General features: G+C 42.0%; 1 protein-coding gene across 3 annotated transcripts in view; it reads right to left on the bottom strand.

Moving 5' to 3' along the window:
- ZNF536 (zinc finger protein 536) overlaps positions 1-24985 on the bottom strand; it is a 556044-nt gene that overhangs the window by 162645 nt on the left and 368414 nt on the right. For all 3 annotated transcript variants that reach the window (XM_073605824.1, XM_073605822.1, XM_073605823.1), the window contains one exon: positions 11344-13512. In XM_073605824.1, coding sequence (XP_073461925.1) covers positions 11344-13510 — 2167 coding nt within the window. In that variant the 5' untranslated portion in view covers positions 13511-13512. The remainder of the gene's footprint in view (positions 1-11343; positions 13513-24985) is intronic.

Below are 24985 nucleotides of genomic sequence, written 5' to 3'. Positions count from 1 at the left end.
CCACCAACTTTTGTCTTTATAGTATATAAGAACTGCTTTAACAAAAAAGTGCAGAGACATTAAATATCCACTTAAGGACCGCCCTTTGGCAGATATACTGCTACTGGGCGTCGTATTGCAAAAAAAAAAATGCCCTGGTCATGAATGGGGGTAAATCTTCCAGAGGTTAAGTGGATATATATACTGTATGTATTATATATATATATTTTTCTGTATATCTTTGAACTGTTACACTGTTTTCCTAAAAATGTTCAAACATGTGGAAAGAGGACGGAAGGTGCTTTTTTGCCTAAGAATTTTTACATTTTTCTACTCCGGTTCATAGATTTTTACATCCTCAATTTAGATCAGTTTACAAATTAGATCATTTTCCATGTCCTAACAAATAAACTTATAATGTACTCGCTTTTTTCTGTATAAGTCTGAGAAGCACATAAAAGTTTGCAGCCGTAGTCCAAGGGAAACACACTAAATATTGTTAAGCCTATTTTAATACATGACATATTAATACAGCTAGGCTTGTGTGAATGAGGCCCCCGCGCTTCAAATGGCTCCAGGCTGGTAACCGGGAATATTCTAATGTGACTGTAGAATAATCCAGTGATCTGATAGGCTGTAGATTGGATAGGGGTGAAAAAATCAATGCAGTCCCAACTAAGAAACAGCAGGATGCAAAATGCTAAATGGTATCCCTGGCTCTCTCTCCGACCTGTAGGGCCTTGAAATCTTTCAAGCAGTCTATGCCTTTAATTTCTTTTATATCTATTGCAACGACTGAATGACTGTTTTTACAGCCCAAGCTCTATCAGATAATTAGTAAATGTGTTCTATGTAGTGGCCATACTTGGGAACTTGCCGGAGATGCCGGATTTTTGCTCAGGTTGCCGGCTCGTTAACCCCTCTGCTTGGTTCTCCAGCTTCTTGCTAATTCTCAAGAGTCACTGCAGCTCAGGGTAGACCAGGGGCCGTGATAGCTGCTGGAGGGGAGGATTCTACACTTTACTTTAACCAATGGAAGTCTACTCTGGGTGGAGGCTAGCATACAAGACCAGATACGGGAAGAAAGAGAAGCTACCTTTATTCCCAAGTGGGCACCTCAATGAGAAGGAGATCTGTAAGAGCTTTGAGGGGAAGTAGGTAGGCTTAGGGGCATTTGGGGTCTTTCAGAAGTAGAGTGGAGCTCCGAGGCTGAGTTGCTTCCCCCCCAACTTCTGAAAGACCCCAAATGCCCTAAGCTTACCTACTTTCCCTCAAAGCCCTTTAGCCCCCCTCCTTGTTCTACAGCCACACAGGACCCTCTTAGTTCAGTGCAACTCATATAGCTCCCCTCCTCAGCTTGCCTTCTTCGTCACACAGACATGGATGCCAAGGCAATCTTCCTTGGGCTGGCACCACCACCGACGCAATTTTTCCTCCCACTCATACAGACATAGCGCCATATTTTTCTCCCATTGATACCAACACAGGACCATTCCAGAGGCATTTTGTACTCCCACTGACACCAAGGTGTGCCAATTGTCCCTCCAACTGACACTGACACAGTGGCAATTCTTCCATCCATTGACACCAAATCAGAGGCATTTTCTTCCTCCCACTGACACCACCACAGAGGCAATTTATCCTACCAATGACACCGTCAAAGAGGCATTTTTTCCTCCCACTCATACAGACATAGCGCCATATTTTCCTCCCAACACAGCAGCATTTTTAGGACCATTCCAGAGGCATTTTGTACTCCCACTGACACTGAAGGGAGTGCCAATTTTTCCTCCAACTGACACCGACACAATGGCAATTTTTCCATCCACTGACACCAACAAAGAGGCATTTTCTTCCTCCCACTGACACCAACAAAGAGGTATTTTCTTCCTCCCACTGACACCAACAAAGAGGCATTTTCTTCCTCCCCCTGACATCAACGAAGCAGTGTTTACACTGGCACTACTTGGTGCAACCATGAAATACGTTTTGGTGAGGCACGCTATTGTTAACCCGGCCCCCCTACTCTGCCCTCTGTCCCGCCTCCACTGATTTTTAAAAGTTCCCAGATACGGTAGTAAGAATTCTGGAGGGGGGCACCCACAAACCCCCCCCAGGAGCTTTTGCTTTCTGTTCTACTTCATTGAGCTTCCGTCAGCTTGTTTACCTTTTGAACAAGCCTGGCCTTTTGATCTTAGTAGACACATTGTAGGGATTTTAGGGATGCCAAAACATTTACAAATCCCTGGACCTATGTCTTCCTGTTCTGCTACATTCAGCTGCTGTCAGCGCATTGCCTTATTGAACAAACCCGTTCATAATTGGCGGGTAAGAAGTCACCCTATTACTCCTTACTAGGGATGAGCTGAACACCCCTCGCTTCAGTTCGCACCAGAACTTGCGAACAGGCAAAAAATTTGTGCGGACACTGTTAAAGTCTATGGGGCACGAACGTGAAAAATCAAAAGTGCTCATTTTAAAGGCTTATATGCAAGTTATTGCCATAAAAAGGAGGCTGGATTTTGGGGGGGACCCCTACGCCATTTAAAAAAAAAAATTTGACCCGGGGTTCCCCTTAAAATCCATACCAGACCTGAAGGGCCTGGTATGGATTTTTGGGGGGACCCCTACGCCATTTTTTTTTATATATTGGCGCAGGGTTCCCCTTAATATCCATATCAGACCAGAAGGGCCTGGCATGGTTTTTTTGGGGACCCCCATGCAATTTTTTTAAAAATTTGGTTGCGGGGTTCCCCTTAATATTCATACCAGACCCAAAGGGCCTGGTAATGGACTGGGGGAGGGGACCCATGCCGTTTTTTTTCATTTAGAAATGTAATTTTGCTGTGGTATTGTTCTAAACATGGGAAAAATGCGCTACTTTACAGACATATTAAGGTCACCCCCCAGGCACGATATGTAAAAGAATATTTAATTTTTATTGTTTCACTTTAAGCATTATTAAAATCACTGCTCCCGAAAAAAATTCTTTTTTTAAAACTTTTTTTTGCACTGATGCATGTCCCCTGGGGCAGGACCCGGGTCCCCAAACACTTTTTATGGCAATAATTTGCATACAAGCCTTTAAAATTAGCACTTTTGGTTGTTCATGTTAGTGTCCCATAGACTTTAACAGCGTTTCGCAGCTTTCGAATTTGCCACGAACGCCGCATATTGTTCGCTGTTGGGCGAACACCCGATGTTCGTGTCGAACTTACCTTCGACTCGAACATCGGGCTCATTCCTACTCCTTACTAAGATTTTAAAGCTGGACACCAATACTGAACACTAGTTAGCTAGTATGAGTGCCTGCACCTTGTCTTCATCTCTTCTTTCTGTAATCCCCTGCACAGCCGACTGGTTGAGGCAGGGTTGGCATTTTGAACCAATTAGGTTGATCAATTTAAAATTCCTAGCTTTCTAATTGGAGAAGAGAGGGATGACTCTCTTAACAGCTGGAGGGCCGCCAGTTTGAGATCCCTGCACTGTATTGTCAAAAGTATTGGGACGCCTGCCTTTACACGCACATGAACTTTAATGGCATCCTAGTCTTTGTCCGTAGTGTTCAATTATGAGTTGGCCTATGGCTATAACAGCTTTAGCTCTTCTGGGAATGCTGTTCACAAGGTTTAGGAGTGTGTCTAGCGAAATGTTTGACCACTCTTCCAGAGACGTATTTGTGAGGTCAGGCATTGATGTTGGATGGGAAGGTCTGGCTCGCAGTATCCGCTCTAATTCATCCCAAAAGTGTTCTATCGGGTTGAGGTCAGGACTCCATGCAGGCCAGTCAAGTTCCTCCACCCCAAACTCGCTCATCCATGTTTTTATGAACCTTGCTTTGTACACTGGTACGCAGTCATGTTAGAACAGGAAGGGGCCATACCCAAACTGTTCCCACAAAGTTGGGAGCATGAAATTGCCCAAAATGCCTTGGTATGCTGACGTCTTAAGGGTTTCCTTCACTGGAACTAAGGGGCCAAGCCCAAACCCTGAAAGACAACCCCACACCATAATCCCCCTTCCACCAAATGATTTGGACCAGTGCACAAAGCAAGGTCCATAAAGACATGGATGAGCGAGTTTGGGGTGGAGAAATTTGACTGGCCTGCACAGAGTCCTGATCTCAACCCGATAGAACACCTTTGGGATGAATTAGAGTGGAGACTGCGAGCCAGGCCTTCTCGTTCAACATCAGTGCCTGATCTCACAAATGCTCTTCTGGAAGAATGGTCAAACATTCCCATAGACACACTCCTAAACCTTGTGGACAGCCTTCCCAGAAGAGTTGAAGCTGTTGTAGCTGCAAAGGATGGGCCAACTCAATAATGAACCCTACGGACTAAGACTGGGATGCCATTAAAGTTCATGTGCGTGTAAAGGCAGGTGTCCCAATACTTCTGACAATATAGTGTATTTCGATAAAACAGTCCATGTATGTATCTGCATTTCAGTGATGCATTTACCTGGTTGGTGTTGGCAGGACCGTGACCAAGCTGTGTCACTTAAAGTCAATGGAGGAAAAGTTATATCACCAACATGGTCATTCTGTCTGGAAGGGCTATCTTAACAGATCAGCACATATTTCGATAAAACAGTCTACACATCTGCATGTCTGCGATGCATTTAGATAATAGCCTAGAGTTCATCTTTAATCCAGTGGTCCATTAGAGAGCCACGTTATCCAGCAGACCCCTGACACCGGGCACGGCCCGCCAAAGAATTCCAGACTGTCTCGTATTGTTCAGACTAAATGGCAAAAATCAATGTTGCTCATAGTAACAAGTTATTCTGGTCTATGTCTTGATTTCCTCTCTCACCAGGTCTGCGGTATGATTACAGTATTAGTAAGAGCTTCTCTCTTTACAGACACAACTTTCAGCGGAACATTCAATGCTCAGCAGATATGACTCAAACCGGCCTATACCCTACACTAACTAATGCTGCTATGAATGGACAGGCTCCTGAAACCAGCTGGAGACATTGCCCAATAAATTGCCCAATAAACTGCCAATGGTTTCTGTTCATCGTGCCTTGGGACTTGGTTTTATTAATGATGAAGAAGGCCTGTTATGCAGTGTTGCAGGTTTTCAGGTTGAAGCTACTGCTGTAAGTAAAAGCGATGTAACAGTCTAAATCAGCCTTTCTTAACCATTTTACTCCAGAGGAACCCTTGAAATAATTTTCAGGTCTCGTAGAAGCCCTGATAGAACCAATTCATTGGTTGTCAGTAGGAAGAATGTCCCTTACATTGGTGATCAGTGGGAAGAATGTTTCTTACATTGGTGATCAGTGGGAAGAATGCCCCTTACATTGGTGATCAGTGGGAAGAATGCCCCTTACATTGGTGATCAGTGGGAAGAATGCCCCTTACATTGGTGATCAGTGAGAAGAATGTTCCTTACATTGGTGATCAGTGAGAAGAATGCCCCTTACATTGGTGATCAGTGAGAAGAATGTTCCTTACATTGGTGATCGGTGGGAAGAATGTCCCTTACATTGGTGATCATTGGAAAGAATGCTCCTTACATTCGTAGTCAGTTAGAAGAATGTTCCTTACATTGGTGATCAGTGGGAAGAATGTTCCTTACATTGGTGATCAGTGGGAAGAATGCCCCTTACATTGCTGGTCAGAGGGAAGAATGTCCCTTACATTGGTGGTCAGTGGGAAGAATGCTCTTTACATTGGTGGTCAGTGGGAAGAATGTTCCTTACATTGGTGATCAGTGGGAAGAATGCCCCTTACATTGCTGGTCAGAGGGAAGAATGTCCCTTACATTGGTGATCAGTGGGAAGAATGCTCTTTACATTGGTGGTCAGTGAGAAGAATGCTCCTTACATTGGTGATCAGTTAGAAGAATGCTCCTTACATTGGTGATCAGTGGGAAGAATGCTCCTTACATTGGTGATCAGTGGGAAGAATGTCCCTTACATTGGTGATCAGTGGGAAGAATGTCCCTTACATTGGTGGTCAGTGGGAAGAATGCTCTTTACATTGGTGATCAGTTAGAAGAATGCTCTTTACATTGGTGATCAGTTAGAAGAATGCTCCTTACATTGGTGATCAGTGGGAAGAATGCTCCTTACATTGGTGATCAGTGGGAAGAATGCCCCTTACATTGGTGATCAGTGGGAAGAATGTTCCTTACATTGGTGATCAGTGAGAAGAATGTTCCTTACATTGGTGGTCAGTGGGAAGAATGCTCTTTACATTGGTGATCAGTTAGAAGAATGCTCCTTACATTGGTGATCAGTGGGAAGAATGCTCCTTACATTGGTGATCAGTGGGAAGAATGCCCCTTACATTGGTGATCAGTGGGAAGAATGTTCCTTACATTGGTGATCAGTGAGAAGAATGTTCCTTACATTGGTGATCAGTGAGAAGAATGTTCCTTACATTGGTGATCAGTGAGAAGAATGATCCTTACATTGGTGATCAGTGAGAAGAATGTTCCTTACATTGGTGGTCAGTGAGAAGAATGTCCCTTACATTGCTGGTCAGAGGGAAGAATGTTCCTTACATTTGTGGTCAGAGGGAAGAATGCCATTTACATTGGTGGTCAGTGAGAAGAATGCCATTTATATCAATGGTCAATGAGAAGAATGGCCCTTACATTGGTGGTCAGTGGAAAGAATATCCCTTACATTGGTGGTTGGTGGGAAGAATACCCCCTTTACAGTGGTAAGTAGAAAGCCAAAGCCAGCTAAAAAGGCCATTAATGTCATGTTGATGACTATGCCAGGTGGTGTTGGCACCCAAACCATACAGGCACCGTGAAATGGAAGGTCAGTCAGCTACCACTCAAAGAGCCCCTAAAAACCTCTGGATGAACCCTAGAGTTCCACAGAACCATGGCTGAGATTGGCTGGTCTAAATGTCATTTATATTAATGGTCAATGAGAAGAATGCTTACCTTGGTGATCAGTGGAAAGAATACCCCTTACATTGGTGGTTGGTGGAAGGAATGCCCCCTTTACAGTGGTAAGTAGAAAGCCAAAGCCAGCTAAAAAAGCCATTAATGTCATGTTGATGACTATGCCAAGTGGCGTTGGCACTCAAACCATACAGGCACCATACAGGTCAGTCAGCTACCACTCAAAGAGCCCCTAAAAACCTCTGGAGGAACCCTAGAGTTCCACAGAACCATGGCTGAGATTGGCTGGTCTAGATGCACCATTCTAAGGGATCACGCACATGGACGCATTCGGACATACAGCACAAGAATTCAGCATAAATCTGCAACTGGGAGAGAGCAGAGCTTTGGGAGGGGCCAAGCAGGCTCTATCCACTACAGTATTTCTGTAGAAAACTACAGGAGGGGCGGAGACAAGACCAGTCCCCCTGCACGTGGAGAGGGATCAGCAGTAAGCGGTCTTTATTACAGGAAGTCTCACACTGGATTACTGCACAGATCTGGAAAAAATACACAAAGCTCACCAAGAGAACATTAGTTTGGCTTGTATTTCAGGTCTAAACCAGGCATGTTTTCAGCCTTGGATCTGCTTAAACACAGTAGGCTTTCAATTCAGCAGATGTAGTTATCATGGTAGGATTTTGGCCTGGTAGGGCAGGTTTTCATGATATACAGCACATATGACTTTCAGATATCTGGCTATAAAGGGCAGGTTCAGAATCCCATCAAAGTGTGTGGATAAACAGGACATATATTAAGGATGTCTTATAAATATTCTAAACAGATTTTCAGGGCATTGTGAGGAATTGTTTACCAGTGCAGGCTTTCAGGACACAGTAAAGCGATAGATAATTGGAGTGTGGTTTCAGGATAACAAACAGAGCATGCATTTTCCATGTCATACAATCTTGTAGGCACAGGTCGGGTTTTTCTAAATGTCATACACATTTTCTGTAAATCATAAAAATTTGCCATTACCGCTCAACTGAACTTTCAGAATCGGCTGAACACATTTTAGGTGCATCTTAACAAAAAGTGTACAAGGCCTAACAGTTTGTTTTCTTATGAAAGCAGCCTCAGCCTAAGAAGAAAAGCGTGTCCCATGCCAGCAAGCTGCAGTGTGGGACCCTTGCTCTTCGCAGAAGCAGTGGTCACCCTGCAGAGAGGTGTGGAAGCAGAGATCTGGCCCACCCTCTGCAGCCGGCAAAGCCCATATTCCCTGTTGGGGCGTGGAAAGCTGAGATCTCTCTTCCAAAGTCTGGCCCACCCCCTGCTGAGTAAGACCCCTACATCTGCAGCCAGCAAAGCCCATACTCCCTGTTGAGTTGTGGAAGCAGAGATCTCTCTGCAGAGGCCTGGCCCACCCTCTGCTGAGTAATACCTATAGCTCTGCAGCTGGCAAAGCCCATACTCCCTGTTGAGGCTTGGAAGCAGAGATCTCTTTGCAGAGGTCTGGTCCATCCTCTGCTGCAACCAGAAAAGCCCACACTCCCTGTTGGGGTGTGGAAGCTGAGATCTCTCTTCAGAAGTCTGGCCCACCCTCTGCTGAGTAAGACCCATACCTCTGCAGCCGGCAAAGCCCATACTCCCTGTTGAAGCGTGGAAGCTGAGATCTCTCTGCAGAGGCCTGGCCCACCCTCTGCTGAGTAAGGCCTGTAGCTCTGCGGCTGGCAAAGCCCATACTCCCTGTTGAGGCTTGGAAGCAGAGATCTCTTTGCAGAGGTCCGGTCCACCCTCTGCTGCAGCCAGAAAAGCCCACACTCCCTGTTGAGGTGTTGAAGCAGAGATCTCTCTGCAGAAGTCTGGCCCACCCTCTGCTGAGTAAGAGACATAGCTCTGCAGCCAGCAAAGCCCATACTCCCTGTTGAGTAGTGGAATCAGAGCTCTATCTGCAGAGGTCTGGCCCACCCTCTGCTAAGTAAGACCTATAGCTCTGCATCCGGCAAAGCCCACACTCCCTGTTGAGGTGTGGAAGCAGAGATCTCTCTGCAGAGGCCTGGTCCACCCTCTGCTGCAGAGAAAGGGATATCACCACTCCAGGTAGGTCAGACAAAGGTAGAAAACCTCTCCTCCAGTTTAGAAGCCCAGGTGCTGGCAATGCATATAGCAATCAAAATCGGAGGAAGCTCTGGACAGCCGCACTTCAAAAAGGTTTTTGCCTTTTATTGAAAAAATATCATCAAAAATACATGCCACAGCAGAGAGGACAAGATAGCTTACGCGTTTCACACTACAAACAGTGCTTAAGCTTAAGCACTGTTTGTAGTGTGAAACGCGTTAGCTATTTTGTCCTCTCTGCTGTGGCATGTATTTTTGATGATATTTTTTGAATAAAAGGCAAAAACCTTTTTGGAGTGCGGCTGTCCAGAACTTCCTCCAATGTTGATTCCACCCTCTGCTGCAGCCGGAAAAGCCCACACTCCCTGTTAAGGTGTGGAAGCAGAGATCTCTCTGCAGAGGTTTAGCCCACCCTCTGTAGCTCTGCAATCAGCAAAGCCCATATTGTCTGTTGATTGTGGAGCTGTGGGTTTGACTCAACAGGAGGTGTGTCAGCCCTCAGCAGAGAGACCACTGCTTTCACACAGAAAACAAGGGTCTTTTTTTGCAGCAGCAGCATTCTGGCAGTGGACAGACTTTTTTTTACTCAGGCTGTAGCTACTTTAATAAAAAAAAATGGGAGCTGTAGGAACTTGCACACCATTTGTTTTGATGCACCTGTAATTCATGTAGGTGCTTTAAACCAAGAGTTCAGGTGGGCTTTAACACCTTCCCACCTGACCAGCCTGCATCCCTTTGAAAGGTCCTGAACGTCATGAGTAGGATCGGCGATCATGTGACCACTGTGATTGGTAGTCACAGTAGTCACATGATCAGGAGCTGGTCCTACCAGCTACTGATTATTATTGGGGAACCGAGAGCTGTCTTTGACATTGGCCGCCCAGTAACCCATATGTGCCATGCATGGGCATTAAAACCCAGCCTTTCGCCTCTGCGCATACGTGTTATGCAGATGGCAACAGGTTACACACTGCAGGATTTCAGATTACCCTAAATATTATTGTAAACAACGGGGGTTTTGAAGATATAAAAAATGTGGTTATAGAGTGCAGGACTGCATCATGTAACAAAAAAAAAAAATCAATTATATATATATATATTGATTTATTTATGGAAATTATTAACAAAAAATAGCTAAAATGTACACATACTCTTCTTCTTTCATCTTGACGTGAAAAGAAAATATATATTTTCAGGTTGATATATACATTTTTGTATACAGGTATAAGACAGAGCTGTGTTGACTGTCAAGACTTTTATATAAAAGTATACATGTATCTGCTATTTGTTAACTGTAGCTGAAATTTGTTAATCAATACATTTTTTTATTACACAGAAAAAGCACATGGAACTGATATTTTTAAGGGTTTAAATTGAACCTGTGATTTGCCCATGCAGGAAAAAGCAGCAGATATATTTTTTAATATCACCCATTTGCCCTTGGGACACATCCCCCCTCCCTCTTCTTTTTAACAGTAGCAAATATAGCAATATATTATAATATCCATCTGTTCCCCAAAAGAACACATCCACCCCTTTCCACCCCTTTCAATGAGGTAGCAGGGAGCAAAAAAAGGAAGCCCTCTTTAGCATGTGATTCAGTCTAGTTGGAGCTTGAACAGGGCTGAGGACTGTTTCCCCACGTAACATTGTTGGGTCAATGGCCAAGGACCAGCACGGTCACAAAAGGATGGTGAGTCATATTTTCATCCTTATTCTGATGTATTGGGTATCTTTTTTGCTCCTGGAAGCTGACTAAGCAACTAGTAAGGGGCTCGGGAGGCGGGGATGGTAAGTTCATACTTCTGGGAAAGGGGAATTAAAGCCAACCTGTTGCTTTGACCTGCATGGGCAAAGCACCAGTTTGCTGGTCTACTAAAAACAAAGAAAAATGTGCCCCAGACCAAACAGAAGATAAGCTCCCAAACGAGAGAACTGTACATAGTTAGGGTTGACTTCTAAGCTGTACAATATAAGGCAAAGGTAAGTGCATGCTTCAAGGGAAGGGTAATTAAAGCCAACCTGTTGCTTGGACCTGCATGGGCAAAGCACCAGTTTCCTGGTCTACTAAAAACAAAGAGTAATGTGCCCCAGACCAAACAGAAGATAAGCTCCCAACGCTAGAACTGTACATAATTAGGGTTGACCTCTAACCTGTACATATAAGGAAAACGTTGGTGCATGCTTCAAGGGAAGGGTAATTAAAGCCAACCTGTTGCTTTGACCTGCATGGGCAAAGCACCAGTTTCCTGGTCTATTAAAAAAATAAAAGAGAAATGTGCCCCAGGCCAACCAGAAGATAAGCCCCCAATGAGAAAACTGTACATAATTAGGGTTGACCTTCAACCTGTACATATAAATCTATATCATTACAGAGATATGTATTGCTTCATACCTGAAGATGAAGGGGATGATGGATGAGGACTGTCTTCCTGCGCACTTCCAGCTTGGGACAGGGCACCACCGTTTCCACTCTCTTCCGTGATGTTTGAAGACCCCGGTGTTGTGGACCGGCTCATAGACTGAGATTCCTGGTCGCTCCCTGATCCTCGCCGCTCTTCCAGGCTCATGTGAAGTGCCTCTTCTTCTGCCTTTCTATCTCGTTTGTGGACTCTCGAGTGCACCACTACTTGGTGGTAGGTTCTAAAGACCCTACCACAATCTGGACATTCAGTAGGTTTATCATTCACTGCTCCATGGCCTTGCAGGCTGTATTCTAGCCCCTTGTTTAGGCCATGGGACAAGAAATCTCTCGTACTTTCAAGGAGGTCAAGCTTAGATGGCACATCTCTCTGATTACACATTTTAGAACTGTGAACAAAATCAGTTGGCATTTTCTGCTTGGAGCCATCCGGTCCAACAATGACATACTCTCTCTTTTCTTTATCAAACAGAACCCCGGGACCGGCTAAACTGTCTTCATGGTTACGTTGTATCTGCTGTTCTTTAGACAAGAAGCTGTGCTCCATCGCCATTCCTCTTGCCATAAGTTGCCAAGCTTGGTAGCTGTTGACTGGATCCATCTCAGCTGCTTTGGCTGCGGCCTGCAACCGTTCTATGCAACTGGATTTTAGAGGAGGCACCAAGTTGAGGGAGCCAAGCAAAGAATGCCTATCGCTTTCAGACATGTTATGAGCCAAGCCCGTGATTGGTGACAACAGTTTACCAATGACTTCCTTCTCTTTCAATTCAGATTTGTTATAAACATGGCCATGTTCACTCAAGTTTGCTTTATCGGCAGGCATAAAGCCACTTTGTAAGCAGGATATATATCTGGAGTAAAGATTGGTGTGAGTCTCCTGCGAAATGCTATTAATTGAGCCTGGAACCTCTGCTTCAGTGGGGGATTTGTTCTTGACAGACAATTTGTTTAGGTGGACCTTCATGTGGTTTTTCAAAAACCAAGGCTCTTTGAAGCGCCTTCCACATATCTGGCAGCAATGCTCAAATGAATCCTTGTGCTTCCTCATGTGGCCCTTTAAGAACCAAGCTTGGCTAAAGACCTGACCACAAACTTCGCAGCGGAATTCATTGGCTGGCTGCTCTCCATTGCTGCTGGAGCCTTGGCCTTGAACGGACTCTGCTGTGATATGGGCCTTCTCTACGTGACTAATCAAATCTTCCTCCTGAGAGGCAGCAAAATCACAAAGAGTGCACTTGTAAGGCTTGTGCAATATTCGGATATGCCTATCCAGTTCCTCACGTTTTTTAAATTTACCTTTGCAGAACGTGCATCTGAATCCCGTGGTGGGAGCAACTGCCTCCTCTTGAACAACCGCGGGTTTCGGAGATGGCACTTTGCTGGAAATGTCAGAAGTGCTGTGATTCGCTGGCAATGATACGTGACAGTTGGGTAAGGGGGATTGCTGTAAGTGCTGTTGTTGTGGTTTCACGTCAAGTCGGGGCTGAAGAAGGCTGCTTTTCATCTGTTTGTCCCGTAATATTGCTCTTTCCTCCAGCTCATGCAAAAGCCGGTTTTCTTCTCTGACTCGCCCTCGGCCTTTGCCAAGATTTCCAAGTTTGTGAGTGCGTAGGTGGATCTTCAAGTTACCCTTCTGGGCTGCCCGGTGGTCACAATAGGGGCACTTAAAAGGCTTTTCCCCAGTGTGGGTACGCATGTGAAGTGACAATATGCTATTAAATCGGAAACGCTTGCCGCAAAGTGGACACGGGTACTTCCTGTTCTTCCTAGCGTCGTCCTCAATGTCACTCATCTGGGACATGATCCCAAGGTTCTGTCCATTGAGAAACTGTTGCAAGTCAACTCTTCCGTTAAGACCGCTATCAACTTCTCGACTGAGTTGGTTGGCCAATAAAGCCATCTGATTGTTGATGGGCTGATTCGTCATTGACACATGACTTTTCTCATCTATGGGCGTTGCGGTCTTGTCTTCAGATTTCTGGCGGTTCTGCAGCTCTGGGAAGGCATGGCTGAGCTGGGACGTGATCTGGTGTAGCTTCTGACTCATTGAATACTGGCCATTCAGCAAAGAGTTGTTGAGGTGAGTATCGACGTCAGGCACAGCTGATGAAACTCCAAGGCACAAACTAGCTTCCTCCATCCCTGCAAACAGCAAAAGCAAAGAGATCATTATAATAAGGTGTCTAAACTTTAAAAAAATTTTAAAAAAAGTACTATAGAAAAATCCCTCAAAAAAAAAAGGATTTTTATATTAAAGCTGTAGAGTTTTGCAAACTTATGGGCACCAGTGAAGAGCTCTTCTCTGATGTTCAACACAACTTTTCATCTAAAATTTTGGTGCCACCTAAAATGAGCTGTCCACAGAATCCACTAGACAGCAGGTAACACTGCATTCCTGCATTCTACATTCTTCAGTGGAATTGTTATAGGAATTTAAGGAGAGCTCATTTTAGATGTTGACAATGAAGATCCAGGGCTTGGCAGTAAGTAATAAGGGAAGACGTCCCAACAAGAGTTCTCCAGGGTTTTCTGTTAAAATCCCACCCCAGAATTGAATATTGCTTAAGAACAATTAGGGGTCTGTTTATAAATGTTCACCCAACATCCCCATGTTTTTCTAATTGGATTCGAATTTTCAAAACTTTTGAATCCTGGGTGGAAGTTTTGTGATTCTTGGCTAAAAACATTTTTTAAACCTAAAGCATTTTTTTTCCTTTTTGGACCGGGAAATGGAAGGTTAGAATCTATGTTAGATTTACAACATTCATCCAAGATTCTCAGATTTTTCAAACAGGATTCAATTGGAAAAAATATGTGAATCCTGGGCAAAAGTTGTGTGACTCTTGGGTGGACACAATTATAATTAGACCCCTTTTTTTTTTTTTCCTTTTTGGACAGTGCATGGGAAGGATGGAAACCATGTTTAGTTTTTATGGATATCTGTGTCTCTGCTCAGGAGGTTCACCATTTTACATTGTCCCTTTCTGCACTGGTATCCCAAGAAGTGTTATCAGACCTGCTTGAGTTCTCCCCTGCTGGATTACAGGAACCCCCCCCCCCCTTATGTTATGGAAATTAGAAGGGGGGAGTTCTGTAGTCCAGCAGAAATGGGCAGGACTGAGAACTCTGTTGGGGATTTCAGTGCAGTGGCGACATTATTGTCAGCAGGACGTTAGGAGCTCACTGGGTTTCTGGCAGAACAGCAGATATTTTTCTGCACTTGCAGCTTTTTTTACAAGACAAAAATTGGGGAAATGCATTAAAGAGACCTACTGATTTTTTTTTTTTTGGCTTGGACATACAGTTTTTTTATTAGATTTTTTTTTTTTGTTTACAAACTATTTTTATTTGGTACAAAAGGTGGTACAAAAAGCTTTGTCATATGCCAAAAGAAAGTACGATACAGGTAGTTTACACATAAGAAAGATCAAAATATCATCTGTAATTGTTGGTAGCTATATTTTGTTTTAGTAAGTTAACATTATAATATTATACTCTATTATTATTGTATATATACATATCTTATAATGTTCCTTTTTATTAGATTTTGTTTTGGCTGCAGGGTAGCATTTAAACCCATCCAAAACTTTTATGTGTAGATTTTTTGTAAAAACCCCAAAAGCATATATTTATTATAGTGCAGCTTACCAATTCTTAGATTTGGTGGCTGCATTAGTTTTCTTTCTTTTTTTTTTTTTTCGAAAACATTTTTTTTTCTGATTTTTTTTTTTTTTTTACAAAAACAAACAAACTACACATTTAAAAAGAAAAGGGAGTCCAATATTTAATAAAATCAATTACCCTAGTCTTTTCCTAATTCCTTCTCTCTATTACCCATCACCAAACCAACTCCTTTTTGCTCCATTCATTGTTAATTTCTCGCTTCCACCACTCTCTCTAAGTATATAAGCTTTTTTTTATAAGCATTTTTTCTCCAATAGATCAAAATCTAGAGTCTTAGATGTGAAATATAGCATATACAAATTGTAACAAAGGAAAAAGAAAAAGGAAAGGGGTAGATTTTTAATATTTGGTAAAAGTAAATATTTCAGTTTTCCTTTTTTTTTTGTTTTTTTATATGTGACCCCAATGGGGAGATTTCAACATTTCCTGTCCTAGTATCCTAGTATCAAAAGAGTCAATAAAAATTGGAATCCAGTTGATGTTTCCCTTGAACAGGAACTAGGAAAGTAGGAGACCATAGCTATCTAGATAGACATGACTGGTAGAATCATTGGGACACCACAACTAGTGAGTGTGTATTATTTTTAATGAGAGTCCCATTGCTCTTCTTAGGCTAGCTTAGGGCTACGTTTACACCGGAGATTTAGGCCGGTGCAAGTTGTAGCGGCAGGAATCTTCTGATTCCTGCTGCGGCGCCGAGTGGCTAGGTGTGGCCACTGGCCCCGTTTACTATAATAGTAGGTAACCGGCAGCCGCAGTCCAAATCATTTGGTGGAGGGGGGATTATGGTGTGGGGTTGTTTTTCATGAGTTGGACTTGGCCCCTTAGTTCCAGTGAAGGAAACTCTTAAGACGTCAGCATACCAAGACATTTCATGCTCCCAACTTTGTGGGAACAGTTTGGGGAAGGTCCCTTCCTGTTCCAACATGACTGAGCACCAGTGCACAAAGCAAGGTCCATAAAGGGGTGGATGAGCGAGTTTGGGGTAGAGGAACTACCTCAACCCAATAGAACACCTTTGGAGATGAAGTGGAGACTGCGAGCCAGGCCTTCTCGTCCATATCAATGCCTGACCTCACAAATGCGCTGGTCAAACATTCCCATAGACACACTCCTAAACCTTGTGGACAGCCTTCCCAGAAGAGTTGCAGCTGTTATAGCTGCAAAAGGGTGGACCAACTCATATTGAACCCTACGGACTAAGACTGGGGTGCCATTAAAGTTCATGTGTGTGTGTAAAGGCAGGCGTACCAATACTTTTGACAATATAGTGTATTTCTATATTTGTCAGATAAGTTTGTTAAAAAATGATATTTTCAGGTTTTTAATTGCAAGTTTATTGTTAGTTCTTGCAATATTATTGATTTTTGTAGCATTTGTACATAAAACTCAGTTAAAAAAAATAAAAAATAAAGGGATGGCTTTCCGTGTGTTATTGCCCTTTCATAATATCACTAACTTCTAACGGATGTTAATTATCGGGTTCTGCGAGGTGTCCATGAGGACAGGAGGAGAGTACAGAGACATTTGCAGTTTGCTATTTAGAAGGTAGAATAAACTTTCTTGAGAAATAAAAAATGTTATAACCGGTAAAGTAGATATAGACCGAAAAGACAAAAGTTGCAGCAGCCTATAAGCTCTAATGTGTTCATGTCATTTCAGAAGTTGTTAAAAATCTGAAGCTTTCATGAAAATAATACCTGGGCGATCCTGCCAATACATGACTTATGTTTGTAATACTTTTATATTTTTTGAAAGAAAATTCTTAATAAACATATGATAAAAAAAAAAAAATATATATATATATATATATATATATATATATTTATATATATATATATATAAATATATATATATATATATATATATATATATATATATTTATATATATATATATATATTTTTTTTTTTTATCATATGTTTATTAAGACTTTTCTTTCAAAAAATATAAAAGTATTACAAACATAAGTCATGTATTGGCAGGATTGCCCAGGTATTATTTTCATGAAAGCTTTTTTTTTTTAAAGAAAATTCTTAATAAACATATGATAAAAAAAAAAAAAAAAAATATATATATATATATATATATATATATATATATATATATATATATATTTTTTTTTTTTTTTTCTGAATAAAAATTCTTAATAAACATATGATAAATATATATATATATATATATATATATATATATATATATATATATATATATATGTATATTTTTATTTTTTTTTTAATAAAAAAAAAATATATATATTTTCTGAATAAAAATTCTTAATAAACATATGATAATGAAATGTGATTTTTTTTTTTTTTTGTGATATGATATGTCCTGAAACAATGATGCGGAGCAAGTGCCTACAAGAAGGGGCTAAAAAGAGGCCAGAGACGATCAGCAACGCTAAAATAGAAAAGTAGGATGAAAAAAAGTAAAAAAAAAATATGAAAAATATTTAGTTGTTTGGAATACTCAGTGCTTTAACAAACTAAATGACATCCAGCTAGGGTTCACATTTAAAAAAAAACATTACTAATATTAAATAAAAAAATGTAAAATATTGAAAAAATTAAAAATGTTTTAAATTAAATATTAAAAAATATTGTATACAAAATAATAATGACTGCTTTCCTATGTGATATTCACATATGCAAATTGATGAGAAAATTATCAATAGGTAAAAAAAAAATGGCTAAAGTATATTTAAAGCCAATGCTTTTTTTTGGATAACGCAAGGAAGGGTTAAAACTCCTATCTGCTGTTTTTGTGCTGATGTCTCAATTGGAAGGTTTCCCCTCTATTCCTGTTATGGTGACAAGAATTTGAGATCTGGTGATCAACATTTGGATCTTCTCTCAATGGTCACCAGGACAGACAATGAAGTTGAATCCCCTTAAAGGAGAAGGAAGGCCAAAAGCTCTTTTGGTCCTACTTCTCCTGTGGGTCACAGGAGTCCATTTTGTTCTGCACTCAGCCAGTCCAGGGCTCTGAAGGGTTCCTGACTTCAATGTCGGGATCCACCCAGATGCCTGGATCGGCAGCTGGTTCAGCCTCTCAGCACGTCGCTAAAAGCCTAAGCCAGCCGATCCTTCCACAGCCCGACGCTCCAGTGAGCACTGATAGGGCAGAGCAGAGAGCGGGTGACTAACAGTCACTGGCTCGGTACTCACAGTAGGCCGCAAACTGAGCGATCAGCAGTCTTTGATCGATTGGTTCTCTGTCTTAGAATGCAGCGGGGCACAGATGCTGCATCCACCTAGGGGAGTATAAATGTTTTTTTATTTTTTTATTTCCCATACTTCTAATTTAATGGAGACACAGATAGCAATAATACTGACATCAACAAAGGGCCACACATAATATTTAGTTCATTCCAAGCAGTACCGGGACAAGTTCATTCAGTGCCCAGGGCAATGATGCCAAACTGTGCCCCCCCCCCCCGCTTCCCTTAGGGTTAGTGTCAAGAAGCCCCTATCCCTGCAGTAAACTATTGCACCCAGGGCAGCCGCCCCTCCTGCCCACCCCTTGTCCCAACCCTACAGAAAGCTATCAGAGACTACAGACATGCAACTGGAGATCATCAAAGGCTATCAGGATATCAGGATGCTACAAGAGATCGTCAGAGACTTCAGACAAGTAAAAATAGATGGTTAAAAACTGTATGCATGCTGCAAATGGTGGTCAGAGATCACAGACATGCAACAGGAGATGGTCAAAGACTATGAGCATGCTACAAGAGATGGTCAGAGACTGCAGACATGAAACAATACAGTAGATGGTCAAAGACTATGTGCATGCTACAAATGATGGTCAGAGACTGCAGACATTCAAGATGAGATGGTCAAAGACTATGAGCTTGCTACAAGAGATGGTCAGAAGCTACAGACATGTAAGAGTAAATGGTTAAAGACTGTATGCATCCTTCAAATGGTGGTCAGAGACTGCAGATATGCAACAGGAGATGGTCAAAGATTTTGAGCATTCTACAAGAGATGGTCAAAGACTGAAGACATGAAACAATAGATGGCTAAAGACTATGTGCATGCTACAAATGATGGTCAGAGACTGCAGACATGCAAAACTAGATGGTCAAAGACTTTGAGCACACTACAGGAGATGGTCAAAGGCTACAGACATTGTACCCAGGGCAGCTGCCCCTCCTGCCCACCCCTTGTCCCAACCCTGATTCCAGGCTACAGCAAGCTATCAGAGACTACAGACATGCACCTGGAGATGGTCAAAGGCTATTGGGATGCTGCAAGAGATGGTCAGAGACTGCAGACATGTAAGAGTAGATGGTTAAAGATGCATGCATGCTGCAAATGGTGGTCAGAGACTGCAGACATGCAACAGGAGATGGTCGAAGATGATGAGCATGCTACAAGAGATGGTCAGAGACTCCAAACATGCAAGATGAGATGGTCAAAGAGTATGAGCTTGCCACAAGAGATGGTCATAGACTACAAACATGCAAGATGAGATGGTCAAAGACTATGAGCTTCCTACAAGAGATGGTCAGAAGCTACAGACATGTAAGAGTAAATGGTTAAAGACTGTATGCATCCTGCAAATCTGTGTCAGAGACTGCAGACATGCAACAGGAGATGGTCAAAGACTATGAGCATGCTACAAGAGATGGTCAGAGGCTATAGAAAATACAACAGGGGGTGGTGAGAGGGAGTGCAGACATGCAACAGGAAATGGTCAAAGACTATGGGCATGCTACAGAGATTATAGAGTGTAGACATGCAACAGGGCATGGCCAAAGACTATGGGCAAGTGATGGTCATGGCCAAAGACTATGGGCAAGTGATGATCAGAGACTGCAGACATGCAACAGGGATAGTTGCTAGATAATTGTGGCTTATGAGACAGTCATAGGCTGGAGATGCATTAAATGAGACTGCTAGGGTTCAACCTCTTTACAAATCAATGCTCCCTACAGCCCTTCTAAACATTTCATGTGCCACATTTAATATTTGTTTCGGCAAAGGATTTTGATCCAATGTAAAAGATCAGATGAAAAAAAAAAAAAAGAAAAGTAAGATAGTGTGAAAGAAATAACCAAACCTACTACAGCTCAGTCTAATGAATATTAATCCTTTATTGGGGTAAGCATCTAGATAAGGAAAACACAGAATACCGTCTGTAGGGGACCCATGGGACACACAATAAGTACCAAAGGGCCAGATGCGGCCCCCAACCACAGGTCAGGCACTACAGCTTTAGATGTTCTACAACTGTACACAAAATCTGAGATATGAAAAAAGCTCCCCATTGGGTGATTTGAGAATTAAAACTGACCTTCGAAAGTCAGGACAGCCGATGCCTACCAAAACAAAAAACGGGACTTTCCTGCAGAACGAAGCGTCCATATTGGGGCGGCTAATGCACACTTCCAGCAGTTAATATACAAAATGAAATATAAAACTTTTCATGTTATTTGCAGAGCTCGGAGACTGTCTCTGGCATACAATAAAACATGATAATGTTTTGAATAAAAATAAAAGGACAAGCTTCCCAACAATAAAAAGGATTTTGCCTTAGTCAACAAAAAGTGCAGTAATATCTCATTAAGCTGATTAGTATGCAGCTTAGAAACAGTACTAGGTGCTGTAACACATGATTATAATCGTAAAAATCCTTCAGTGTTTGCAAGTAAGCATTAACGAGGTATATTAAATTTTAAGGAGACGGACTAGCAGATCTGCAGAACCTTCAAGATTAGGATTTAACCCTCAAAATATTAATAAAAACCAAAAGCGCACTTTATGGGGGGGAACGGGTACATCGGCGCGCTGAAATGCAAATTGTTATTAAAACCTCCGATAAGTGGGAAACGGCTGGAGTGAGGGAGCAGAGACGGTCGGAGTTAATGATTGTGCGACGTAAGGGGTGGTACAGTGACCACAGCGCTCCCACAAAGAATTTTAAGACCTTCCAAGTGTTTACGGATTACAGATTTTGGGTTTAAGGCCAAAAACACAAAGTTTCTTTTCATATATCTAAAAAAAAAGGCAACGGGGGGGGGTTAGCAAGCCTGCAAATCCACAACAGAATTAAACTGCAGAGACATCGAACAAATGGCTCGGTTCAGTTGCCTATGTGATTAGGCTTTGATGGAAGCAATATTTACAAATTCCTTTCCTTTCTTTCCTCTTTCCTTTACTTTTCCTCTTCATTCTTTACTTCTTTCCTCCCATTCCTTTCCTTTCTTCCTTTCCTTTCCTTTTCCCCTCCTTTCTTTTCCTTTTCTTCTTCCTTTCTTCCTTCCTTCTTTCCTTCCATTCCTTTTCCTCTTCTTTCCTCCCTTCCCTCCCGCCTTCCTTCCATTCCTTTCCTTTCTTCCTTTCCTTTTCCCTTCCTTTCTTTTCCTTTCCTTCTTCCTTCCTTCCTTCCTTCTTTCCTTCCATTCCTTACCTTTCCCCTTCCTTTCTTTTTCTTTTCCTCTTCTTTCCTTCCTTCCTTCCCTCCCTCCTTCCTTCTTCATTTCCTTTCTTCCTTTCCTCTTTACTTTTCCCTTCCTTTCTTTTCTTTTTCTTCTTCCTTCCTTCCTTCTTCCCTTTCCTTTTCCTTTTCCCTTCCTTTCTTTTTCTTTTCCTCTTCTTTCCTTCCTTCCTTCCTTCTTAATTTCCTTTCTTCCTTTCCTCTTTCCTTTCCTTTTCCCTTCCTTGACCTGACACAATTACTAGTTTTGAGAGGCAGCTCAATCAGAATGATCCAACAGAAGTGTGAAGGATGAGTGTGCCACAAGTCTATAAAAAATCAAATAATCCTAATAACAAGTCAGTAGGTACATTCAACGTGTTTCAGTGGCTCACAAATCCCCCTTCATCAGGCCTTTTGTCAGCGGTGATAGAATGAATTACTGGACAATAACAACAAGGAAGTGTATGATGTGACTTTCTTCCTTCCTTCCTCCCCCCTCTTTCTTCCTTTCTTTCTTCCCTTCCCCTTCCTTCCTTCCTTCCTTCCTTCCTTCCTTCCTTCCTTCCTTCCTTTCCTTTCCTTCCTTCCTGTGATCTGAGGCAATTACCAATTTTGAAAGGCAGCTCTCTAACAAACAGGGTAGCTCTAAAGGGCCCCCAGACTGATCCAACGGACAAGTGTGAAGGATGAGAGTACCATAAGTGTAAACAAAAAAAACAAATAATCCTAATAACAAGTCAGTGGGTACATTCAACTCACAAATCCCCTTTCATCAGGCCTTTTGGTAGCCGCGATAGAATGAATCACTGGACAATAACAACCGTGAATTATAAAGACAGTATGAAGACAGTATGGGTGCCAAGAATATGTCCACATACTTCTGCCCATATATTGTGGATGTGATGGTCTGATGTCCACATACTTCTGCCCATATAGTGTTCCTTCCTTTCTTCCCTCCTTCCCTCTTTCCTTTCCTTTCTTCCTTCCTGTGACCTGACACAATTACTAGTTTTGAGAGGCAGCTCAATCAGAATGATCCAACAGAAGTGTGAAGGATGAGTGTGCCACAAGTCTACTAAAAATCAAATAATCCTAATAACAAGTCAGTAGGTACATTCAACGTGTTTGATGGAAGCAATATTTACAAATTCCCTTGCTTTATTTCCTCTATCCTTTCCTTTTCCTTTTTCTCTTTATTCTTTCCTTCTTTCCGCCCACTCCTTTCCTTTCTTCCTTTCCTCTTTCCTTTCATTTTCCCTTCCTTTCTTTTCCTTTTCTTCTTCCTTCCTTCCTTCCTTCCTTCCTTCCTTCCTTCCTTCCTTCCTTCCTTCCTTCCTTCCTTCCATTCCTTTCTTTTCCTTTTCCTCTTCTTTCCTCCCTTCCTTCCCTCCCGCCTTCCTTCCATTCCTTTCCTTTCTTCCTTTCCTTTCCTTTTCCCTTCCTTTCTTTTCCTTTCCTTCTTCCTCCCTTCCATTTCTTACCTTTCCCCTTCCTTTCTTTTTCTTTTCATCTTCTTTCCTTCCTTCCCTCCCTCCTTCCTTCTTCATTTCCTTTCTTCCTTTCCTCTTTACTTTTCCCTTCCTTTTTTTCTTTTTCTTCTTCCTTCCTTCCTCCCTTCCTTCTTTCCTTCCATTCCTTTCCTTTTCCCTTCCTTTCTTTTTCTTTTCCTCTTATTTCCTTCCTTCCTTCCTAATTGGGTTAAGAAGGAAGGGTGCCAAGAAGTATGTCCACATACTTCTGCCCATATAGTGAGGATTTGATGGTCTGATGTCCACATACTTTTGCCCATTTTGTGTGGATTTGATTTTTATTATTATTATTAGTTTACAGAATTTATAAAATTTATATAGCACCAAAAGTTTACGCAGCGCTTTACAACTTAAGGGTAGACAGTACAACTATAATACACTTTAATACAGGAGGAATCAGAGGGCCCTGCTCGTTAGAGCTTACAATCTAAGTGAGAAGGTCAAGAGATACAAGAGATAATGACTGTGGGGGATGTGCTGATGGAGAAAAAAAAAGTACAGTTGTTAGGTGGGGGGCAGGATAGGCTTCTTTGAAGAGATGAGTTTTTAGGGATTGTCTTAAAGTGGACAAAGTAGGAGATAGACAGTTTGGGGTAGTGTTCCAGAGGATGGGAGAGACTTGGGAAGTCCTGGAGAAGAGCTTCGGATGAGGTGACAAGGGAGCTAGAGAGCAGGAGGTCTTGGGAGGAACAAAGAAAACAATTTGGTTGGTATTTTGAGACCAGGTTAGTGATGTAGCTGGGGGCCAGATTGTGGATGGCTTTGTAAGTTATTGTTAGTATCTTGAATTTAATTTGTTGGGTGAGTGGAAGCCAATGGAGGGATTGGCAGAGAGGAGTAGCAGACTGAACGGTTGGTAAAGTGGATGAGTCTGATAGCAGCATTCATGATGAACTGAACAGGGGGATAGCCTATTTAAAGGTAAGCCAATGAGATCAGAGTTGCAGTAGTCGAGGCGAGAGGTGACAAGGGAGTGGATTAGACGCTTTGTGGTGTCATTGGTTAGGAAGGAATGTGATGGTCAGATGTCCACCTACTTTTGGCCACGAAGTACTAGCCTAGATGTGATGGTTAAGTGTCCACATACATTTGGCCAGATAGTGTGGATGCGATGGTCAGATGTCCACATACTTTTGGCCAAGTAGTGTAGATGTGACAGTTAGGGTCCACAAACTTTTGGCCATGAAGCGTAGATGTGAGGGTTAGATGTCCACGAACCTATGGCCATGTAGCCTAGATGTGATAGTTAATTGTCCACATACATTTTGGCTATATAGTGTAGATGGGATGGTTATGTGTCCAGAAACGTTTGTTCATATGGTTTAGGTACAGTACTTTGCAACCTACATATTTGTATTGACTAAATGTGCTTTAAAAGCTTTATGATTCTAGCAATGATTGCATACACATGATATAAACTCTCCTGCAAGGTCTGATCATATTAAATATAGTGACCAACCATATAGAAACAATATCATCTCCACCTTCCGTAATTATTTTTTTTTTTTAATAATCTTTAATTGTTAAAACATTCCTCTGTAATTATATTTATCGTAACATCGTGCCCCCACAGTTCTAAAACCATCTCTAAATATCTGTTTATTAAAAAGAAATCTCTGATTATCCCAATTTTTCTCCAAAGCCCCAAACGCCTCCCCAGCAATTGCTTCACCCACAGAAACAAACTCAGGAAAAGGCAGGCTAGTGAAAAAAAAAAGAGTGATTAAACGCTAATAGTGTCCGCAACCCCCGTGTGATAGATGGGCGCGATTTTTGTTCCTGTAACTGTTTAACTGAGGTTGTTATAAGAGTAATACACCCCTGTTTGGAGACACAGCGCTCAGGCGTATGGAACCCTTTCAGGGTCATTAAACAGCTGTAAACATTATTATAAAAATAAACCGCGTTTTTCACGCTCGCATTTTAGCCCAGAGCTGGCTTTGCTGAGCAAGTACATTTTTTCCCGTCGTGTACA

Source organism: Aquarana catesbeiana, linkage group LG11, assembly GCF_042186555.1.
Source record: "Aquarana catesbeiana isolate 2022-GZ linkage group LG11, ASM4218655v1, whole genome shotgun sequence".
Lineage (NCBI taxonomy): Eukaryota > Metazoa > Chordata > Amphibia > Anura > Ranidae > Aquarana > Aquarana catesbeiana.
Note: the sequence above shows the minus strand (reverse complement) of the source record. Positions and strands in the feature narration are given on the sequence as shown.